Consider the following 8,427-nt stretch of genomic DNA (forward strand, 5'->3'; position numbering starts at 1 on the left):
ACTTTGGTTGTAGAGAAAGCAAAAACCCTACCCCTTTGAGAAATTTGGCTCGGGTGGGAGTGGGGGCGGAGCCGGGCAGGGGGCGGATTCAACAGCCCAACTCCCCGGACGCGAGCAGGCCTCGAGCCCCCAAGCTTCCGTGCCCCCTCCGCCCTGAAACTTGGAGCAGGGTAGGGGTCCAGCATGAAGCCCCCGGACCGCCCCGCCCCTGGCCGCACGGACCGGATACTGGGGGTCATGGGGGGCATGCTGCGCGCATGCGCCCTCCCCGGGCAGGAGGGGGTAAGAAAGAGGGACCACGGTGAGGTTGGGAATCTTTTTAGGGGGCTTCAGGTGGTCTGCACCCTACAACTCAATTTACCAGCAAATAGGAATTCTGCAGGGCAGTCGCAGAAATCCTGAGTTCCAAAAGAGGGCCAAGGCCCTGGTCTGGGTGAACCCGTCCCTCCAACCCAGCCTAGGCGACCCTTTCACAACAATGTGGATTTGACAGGAGAAGAAGGAGAAGCGGGAGGTCAAGGCTGGGCGTGGAGGGCGGTTTCCTTACCACCAGTATTTCCCCACAGCCCCCGAAGGGAAGCCCCCTAGAGCCAGGAGGGACCGAGACAGAGTCTGACTGTACCGAGGGGGACCAGAAAGGGGAGCGCGAACGTGAGGTCCTCGCCTGGGCTCCGCTGCCCGGTAAGACGCTGGGGGTGGGGTGGGGCACGGTTTGCCCTCCTGCGCAAAGTGGCGAATTCAAATAATGCTGCTCTTATTAGCATAAAGGCTTGCATCTAATCTGCATGAGACCCATTTAATTGCCAAGACCTCCACGCTTCTCGCCCTCTAGTGCTCTGTGTGTCCCCCACATCAGCCGGCCCCGAGCCCCCACAGGCGGAGTGTCCCCGCGCCCCACCCCTGGCTCCTCGCCAGCCCGGGCTCCGGGACTTCGCCTTAATTGGTGATTAGCCTCAGCTGGAGTCCTGGGGCCTGGAGGAAAGAAGGCTCTGGCGAGAGGGCGGCACCTGGGCTGTGTTCCCCACAGAGCTCCCCATTCACGCGTCCCCAAAGGGCAGGGGGCTTGTCTACCCCTGCGCGGCTAGGGACAGTCCCAGCCCCCAGGACGTCTTCACACAGGCCCGGGCCCTTCCGTCCGCACCCTTCCCCATCACAGAGGCGGAGGGGCGACCTGGGCAGATCCCGCCGCGCGGCTTACCCCCGACCCCAGCGCTCCGCAATCGGGAGCGCGAGAGGCAGGAGGGAGGGGAACCCGGGGCGGGGATCCTAGGCTGGAGAGGAGAGGCGGAGGCGGTGGGGACGTGGAGTGGGAACGAGGTGGTGCCTGGGGGAGGGGGATTGGGGCTGGAGCCCGGCACAGGCTGAAGGGGGGAAACCAGAGGGAGAGGGCGGAGCTGGGCCGCAGAGGCCCCTCCCCGCGGCGGCACCGCGGCCGGGCCTGTTATTCCGCTCGCCGTTCGGCCGGGACCCGCGCAGCGCCAGTGACTCGGGGAGTCGACCCCCACCTCCTCCCTGCCCGGGCCTAGAACCACCCCAAACCCGAGAGGCCAGAGACGGAGCTGGAGCGGCTGCCGCATCCCGGCCCAGCTTCCCCCACCATCCCTCCCCGCCCCGCTGGACATCTGGACCCTGGGCCCCGCACCGACTGGGTTCCGGAAACCCTCCCCGCCCAGCTCGGCTGCCCGGCCTCGCGCCGCCCGCTCTGCAGAGCCCCCAGGCCTCCCCCAGACCAGACTTCCGCCTACCCCTGGACGCCCCTTCCCTGTTCCCTCCCTCCCCTCCTCCCCCAGCCTGGAGCGGGGTAGGAGGGAGGGGGGGTGTGCGCCCTGCGCCGTCCCCGCCCCGCCCCCCGTGATTCCCCCTGCATGGCCGGCCCGGGTGGGGGGTGCGGGGGGGCCCGGGCGCCATGCGGGGGGGGGCACAAGGGGGGTCGCTGTGCCTGTCCCCACGTGATTCGAAAAGTGCTGGCAAAATGCGGCTGCTGCTTCGCCCGGGGGGGTCGTGGTGAGTGCGAGGTCGCAAGGGCCCAGCGTTGAGTGGGGGGCGGGCTGAGGGTTCAGGGCGTCAGACTGACCTGGCCCTCGGGATTCAGAGGCTGGAGACTTGTACCTGTGTTTTCCAGGAAAGTGACTTAGTAGATCTCCAAGATCCTTTCTGCCTCCAAATTTTTAATCAGTTCAAGTTAAGGAAATTGGGGAAGGGGCAGGAAACTCTTCTCTCCATCTTGTAGTCAACTGGGTATGAGAAAAACCCATCCACAATCCCCCTGGGCCTACAACCGGATCTTCCTTAAATCTTTTTGCTGAGAATCTACAAGGATCTGAAGAGGGCCAGAGAGAAGGAGGAATGAGGATGAGGATCTACCTGGGGCTTTATGACAAATCTCTGATGCTCTGTTCCTGACCCAGGGCAAAGATAACCCTAATGAGCTCTCCTCACTTGCCTCCCCTCCCCAGTTGGGTTTGTGCATGTGTTGGGGAGATGGGCTGCAGAAGTCTTTTCTTTTTATAGTGATTACTGCAGTTGGTGCAGGAGGGGTCTGGGGGTGGCAGATGGCCTTTTAGCTCTCCCCCCCCCACCTTCTCAGGGAATGGTCTGTGCCTATTGGAAGGGGGCGGCTTGTAGGAGAGCAGATGGCCACCCCAGCTTCCCCTGTCTGCCCAGATGCCTGCCCAACCATATCTGCGGCGTGCTCTGGATATGGGGGAGCATCCACATAAAACTGGAGGTTCCAGGCTTTGGGAGCCCAGGTGTTTACTGTCCTCCCTCCCAAGGGTGCCAGGTGCAATTTTCTATCCTGGCCAAATCAAATGAGGATGACAAGAGAGTGGGCCCTGGGGGAGGGCTCAGCATTATGAAGAAGAACCTCTGGGAGCTCCCTAGGGCCCTGAATCTAGAGCTGGAGCAATATCTATGGCCCCTTTTCTTCCCCCACTCCCCATTAGAATCCTATTCCATTGCTGGCAGTGAGGGGAGTATCTCAGCTTCAGCTGCTTCGGGTCTGGCTGCCCCCTCTGGCCCCAGCTCTGGCCTCAGCTCTGGCCCCTGTTCCCCGGGCCCCCCAGGGCCAGTCAGTGGCCTGAGAAGATGGTTGGATCATTCCAAACATTGTCTCAGTGTGGAAACTGAGGCAGACGGTGGCCAGGCTGGACCATATGAGGTGAGCAGGGGGAACCACAAAAGCATGTAGGACAATCCATGAAGAACACTGGGAGAGAGGGCAGGTTGGGGGCCACTGGCTGCTGGGGAGATACAGCTACTGTCCATGACCTCTGACACTTGACCTCTGGCTCCCAGAACTGGATGCTGGAACCAGCTCTCACCACAGGAGAGGAGCTGCCAGAACTCACCCTGCTGACCACATTGTTGGAGGGTCCTGGAGATAAGACACAGGTATGAAGAAACAGGTCTGTATGGCTTCCCAAAAGCATCCGTGTGCTGACTCTAGGATGCTCTGTCCTTCCAGCCACCTGAGGAGGAAACTCTGTCCCAAGCCCCTGAGAGTGAGGAGGAACAGAAGAAGGCGGCTCTGGAAAGGAGTATGTAAGTGTCCCCACACACTCCCTCCCCTCTCCCCCACCTACCATTGTGCAACTTCCAGAGAACTGTCCCTCACATTTTAGATTTAATACTTGGAATTTCCTCTGAGGTTGGCTATGGTAATGAAGGGGCTTCTAGTCCAGGAGGGAGGTAGTGGCTAAACTAAGGATGTGCACTCCTGCTCTCTTCCCAGGTATGTCTTGAATGAACTGGTAGAGACAGAGAAAATGTACGTGGAGGACTTGGGGCAGATTGTGGAGGTAGCTCCCTTTTCTCTCCCCAGCCCTAGCCCAGGCCTTTTCCTCTGCTCAAGGCTAATTTTAGGGGATGCCTTAGTGCTCCTCTGTCCCATCTTCCCAGTCCCCTCTACATCCTGGACTTCTTGGGGGAGGGGTTTTCCCCCGTCAAGGCTGACCCCCCCTCACACTCATGCTCCCCCCCCAACCTTCTCATAGGGTTACATGGCCACCATGGCTGCTCAGGGGGTCCCGGAGAGTCTTCGAGGCCGTGACAGGATTGTGTTCGGGAACGTCCAGCAAATCTATGAGTGGCATCGAGAGTGAGTGGTGGATCCCCGAAAGCGAGGCGGAAGGGCATACCTCTGTTGTCTCTGTAACCTAGTCATGGGCCCGCAGTCTCCTGAGCAACATCTGGAGTGGCTTAATGGCCCGGCTAGGGTAGACAGTTCTCAGTTGAGTAGGGTGGGGGGTATTTGACCAGCCTTTTCCTCACCAACCCCTCCAGCTATTTCCTGGAGGAGCTACAGCGGTGTTTGAAGGATCCTGATTGGCTGGCTCAGCTCTTCATCAAACACGTGAGGCTTAAGGGGGCGGCCTCGAAGGGGCGGGGCTCGGAAGTGGGTCGGGGCTCCCCAGAAGTGTTCTCTCGCCTCACCGGTCCTGCTCTCCTTAAACTCGACCCCTGTTAGGAGCGCCGGCTGCATATGTACGTGGTGTACTGTCAGAATAAGCCCAAGTCAGAGCATGTGGTGTCAGAATTTGGGGACAGCTACTTTGAGGTCAGCGGCTGAGGTACCTTGGGGGAAGGGGGACAGAATCATCAGGCTCTCCAGGCTGCGTAACCACCCTGTCCTTGTCGCCAGGAGCTCCGGCAGCAGCTAGGGCACCGCCTGCAGCTCAGCGACCTGCTCATCAAACCAGTGCAGAGGATCATGAAATATCAGCTACTGCTCAAGGTCAGGACCACCTATTCCCTGGGGGTTCCGCTGGCTGGGACAGCCCTTGCCTGTCTCATTCCTCTCCCCAGCGTTCCTAAGGCTCCCCCCAGACTTCTTGGGCACCTTCACCTGTCCTGAGCATTTCTTTTCTACATCTTAGGATTTTCTCAAATATTATAGTAGAGCTGGGATGGATACGGAAGAGCTGGAGGTGAGGATTCCCATCTCTGCTAGGACACACACCACATACCTCTTATTTTTTTGGTCTCCTGGGATACCCCAGCTCCTTGGGTGGTGTTGAGCTGTCTGGTTTTTAGGGGGAGGCTGGTTGAGAGTTGAAACATGCTCTGAAGAGGCCTCTTTCTCCACAATGACAATGCTCCTCTCTTCACCTGCAACCCAGCAAGCTGTGGAGGTCATGTGCTTTGTACCCAAGCGCTGCAATGACATGATGACCCTGGGGAGACTTCGGGGCTTTGAGGTATGGGGATAGAACAGGCAATTGGAGGCCCAATGCTCTTTGGTCCCAGTCTGAGCACTCGGGAGGTCCTCATGGGGGGAACTGTCCCTCCCCTGAGACCGACCCGACTGGGAGAATCAGGGGAAGTCCCTTTTCTCTTTTTGCTTTTTTCTCAAAATCACTACCCTTTGGTTCTAGGGCAAACTGACTGCTCAGGGGAAGCTCTTGGGCCAGGACACATTCTGGGTCACAGAGCCGGAGGCTGGGGGGCTGCTCTCCTCCCGGGGTCGAGAGCGACGTGTCTTCCTCTTCGAGCAAATTGTCATCTTCAGTGAGGCCCTGGGAGGGGGAGTCCGAGGAGGATCACAGGCTGGATACGTGTACAAGAGCAGCATCAAGGTGGGGAGGAGGCCACAAGGGAGGGGTCTGGCTGGGATGTGGTGAGGCCCCTGAGAGAATGCCTGGCTCCTGGATTTGTTGGAGGGGGTGGGAACCAGAGGTGGCCTAAAGAATCTGGGGGCTCTCTCCTACTTGCCAATCCAGGTGAGCTGCCTAGGACTGGAGGGGAACCTCCAAGGTGACCCTTGCCGCTTTGCCCTGACCTCCAGAGGGCCAGAGGGTGGGATCCAGCGCTATGTCCTGCAGACTGCAGACCCCACAGTGAGTCAGGCCTGGATCAAGCAAGTGGCTCAGATCCTGGAAAGCCAGCGGGACTTTCTCAATGGTAAAGCTCTCACCCTCCCTCCCTGGCACGCTCCTTCAGCCCTTTGACCTCCCAAATCCCTCCCTGCCCAAAATTTAGTCCCTGTCCTCTTGACCCCAGCTTCTCCCCCTCTCCCCAGCAATTTACAATGGCTGACAGTTTATGGGAAGAGGGCAAAGTGGGAGGATGGTCTGGGTAGAGCCTTTAGGGAAAGAACCTGTTGTAACCCTCCTCCTGTTCCTCTCCTTTCCCCAGCATTGCAGTCACCCATTGAGTATCAGAGACGAGAGAGCCAGACCAACAGCCTGGGGCGGCCAGGAGGCCTTGGGGTGGGGAGTCCTGGGAGAATTCGGCCTGGAGACCGGGCCCAAGTCAGCACACATACACCCATCAATGGCTCTCTCCCCTCCCTGCTGCTGTTGCCCAAAGGGGAAGTGGCCAGAGCCCCCCTGCCTCTGGATACACAGGTATGAGGAACGGAGTCCCCTGTTATAGGGGCAGAATGGGAAGGGCCTCTTTTATTCTGGGATCCCTAAATCCCCCTCCCCTATACCATTCCTTTCTTCTACCACATGCCTTTTTTCTGCCCTTTCCTACTTGCCTACTCTTACCTTACCCCCTCCAGTTTAACCCTGGGAGAAGCTGATGGTTTTAGATGATCTAAGATGGCTAGCGAGAGGAGGTGGCTTAGCTAGGGGCATACACTGAAAAGAAAGGAGTGAGGGTGGATTCCTAGACTTATTTCCTCCTCTGACTTGAGTCTTTTTTCAGGCCCACAGTGACATCCCCCGAGCCCCTCGTGACTCTCCTCCAGCTCCACCAATTCCAGACACCCCTCCCTGCCAAGCCAGACTTGCCAAGCTGGATGAAGATGAGCTCTAAGTGGTGAAGGCCTGGGGTGGTGCTGACCCAGCCACCCTATTTCCCGAGAACTTCAGGGCAGTCCTTCTGGCACCACCTCAGAATTCCTTCTTGATGTGCCTGGAGGGAGGAGCGAGGCTGGGAGTGGTGTTGACTTGGCGCAGGATACCTAGACTCAAAAAGACTTCTTTCTGCTTAAGGAACATGGGTTCCTTCAGCTCCCACCCCTATGCATGCGTCACAGGTCCCCCCAAAAGGAGGATATGTGGGTGGGTGGGAGGGCTGGGGCAGGGGCCAGGTAAAAATGATTGGTTTTGATTTTGATTTTTTTTTTTCAGTTTTCTGAGATTAAAGGTTTTGTGATATCACTTAGGCTGCTGTCTTGGCAGAGGGAAGGGGAAGTGGAGTGAAGTGATGGGGAGAAATCCGCTGGGCCTGCGGATGGTCTGGTGAGAGGAGGACACAGGGTGGAAGACAAAAGGTGTCGCTGTTTTTGTCCCTCACCTGCAGCTGCGGCATCTGGCAGTCTGGACCTGGAACTTGGGAAACCCTAGATCTGTGATATATCCTCTTCTTTGCCAGGCTGCTTTCTCTCCCATCTGGCCTCCATTCTAGACCCCACTGGAAAGCCCAGTGTAGTGTGACTTCCCACCATCATCCCCCAACATCCAGATTCTAAAGGCCTAAATGCCCAAGTACCTTTCCTTCTGAGGCCTCCATGCTCAGCTGAGTGGGAAGGGAGATGTGGAGAGGATGCTGGGGTCTGTGGCCCTCTTTGGCCCTGGATCTCCTTCTTTTTGCGGTCTGTGAGGTCACAAGGCATATCCGTAGTGAGCAGGAAGGGAGTCTTCTTCAAGTACAGACCCAAGAGTGGACAGCTCAAAGGGCTCTTCATCCCTCCCAACTTCTGGGATAGCCCCTGGGACGGAGAAAGCCAAACATGCGGAGTTCTGTATCCAGACGCCCTGTCCTGGGTCCTTGGGCATCGGTGTGTCCACCGTGTCCATTCGTCCCCTGGGCTTGGTCACGTGTACTTGGGCTTCCTCAGCAGACAATAGGCTGCTGGTGTGGGAGGGTGAGGAGGAGCTGGAGCCTCCCTGTGGGCCTGAGGTCCCTCTGGCCGACAATGGGGGGAGGGACCTCTTAAGGGGGGGGACAGGACGTACAGCCCAGATAAGACTTCTGGGGAACAATAGGAGGAATTGAAGAGGGGAGACCCACCCTCACTATACCCCACACCCAGGGCTTTGGGGTCAGGGACTGGGGACCAGAAGGTGATGGTGAGGGATGCCAAGTATTCTTATAAATGGAGGAGGGGATGGGGAAAATAGCAGGATGCTGGAGCTCAGAACTTTTGTATCTCTTGAGGGACCACAGAGGTTCGTGAGGTGGGTGCATGACCCTTTTGAACTTAATTTAACCACAAATGTGTTTTTGAGTGCCAACTTTGTAAATAGCACTTTAATGTAATAAATGGCACTTCAAGGGTTTTTGTTGTTGTTGTTGTTGTTGTTGTTGTTGTTTTGTTTTGTTTTTTGGCTTTTAAGAAGCAAAATCAAAATTTGCTCTCAGTTCAGTATTTCCCCTGAGGCCCTGAACTGGGAATTTAGGCCCAGCTCCCAGCAGAGGTGTGGGTGGTAGTTCTCAGTCATCCCCGGGCTCTACTGTAGCCCAGTCCCATCTTAG

At 57.6% G+C, this 8,427-nt stretch overlaps 1 protein-coding gene across 3 annotated transcripts; it reads left to right on the forward strand.

Annotated features, from left to right (window-relative positions):
* The first annotated feature begins 98 nt into the window (after positions 1-98).
* Positions 99-7,016, forward strand: ARHGEF25 (Rho guanine nucleotide exchange factor 25). Of its 3 annotated transcripts, none has more exons than XM_032874585.1 (16): positions 99-282; positions 567-681; positions 2,946-3,160; positions 3,298-3,393; positions 3,467-3,543; positions 3,734-3,800; positions 3,996-4,099; positions 4,285-4,354; positions 4,469-4,558; positions 4,643-4,735; positions 4,878-4,928; positions 5,121-5,198; positions 5,376-5,576; positions 5,721-5,901; positions 6,136-6,251; positions 6,652-7,016. In XM_032874585.1, the coding sequence occupies exons 1-16, from the start codon at positions 184-186 to the stop codon at positions 6,760-6,762; spliced, it is 1,764 nt and encodes a 587-aa protein (XP_032730476.1). In that variant the 5' UTR covers positions 99-183; the 3' UTR covers positions 6,763-7,016. The 3 variants fall into 3 exon arrangements, with proteins under 3 accessions (XP_032730476.1, XP_032730474.1, XP_032730475.1); XM_032874583.1 differs by having other exon boundaries at positions 100-282; positions 6,136-6,347; XM_032874584.1 differs by lacking the exons at positions 99-282; positions 567-681 and adding an exon at positions 1,354-2,004 and having other exon boundaries at positions 6,136-6,347.
* The last annotated feature ends 1,411 nt before the right edge of the window (positions 7,017-8,427 follow it).

Source organism: Lontra canadensis, unplaced genomic scaffold, assembly GCF_010015895.1.
Source record: "Lontra canadensis isolate GAN:19392208 unplaced genomic scaffold, GSC_riverotter_1.0 scaffold53, whole genome shotgun sequence".
NCBI classification, from domain to species: Eukaryota; Metazoa; Chordata; class Mammalia; order Carnivora; family Mustelidae; genus Lontra; species Lontra canadensis.

Excerpts from the sequence above, each read along its gene's own strand:
- ARHGEF25 (XM_032874583.1), top strand. The coding sequence starts at position 184 with ATGAAGCCCCCGGACCGCCCCGCCCCTGGCCGCACGGACCGGATACTG. Across the intron at positions 3,394-3,466 it reads GTCCTGGAGATAAGACACAG|CCACCTGAGGAGGAAACTCT; the intron begins GTATGAAGAAAC and ends CTGTCCTTCCAG. Across the intron at positions 5,577-5,720 it reads TGTACAAGAGCAGCATCAAG|GTGAGCTGCCTAGGACTGGA; the intron begins GTGGGGAGGAGG and ends TTGCCAATCCAG.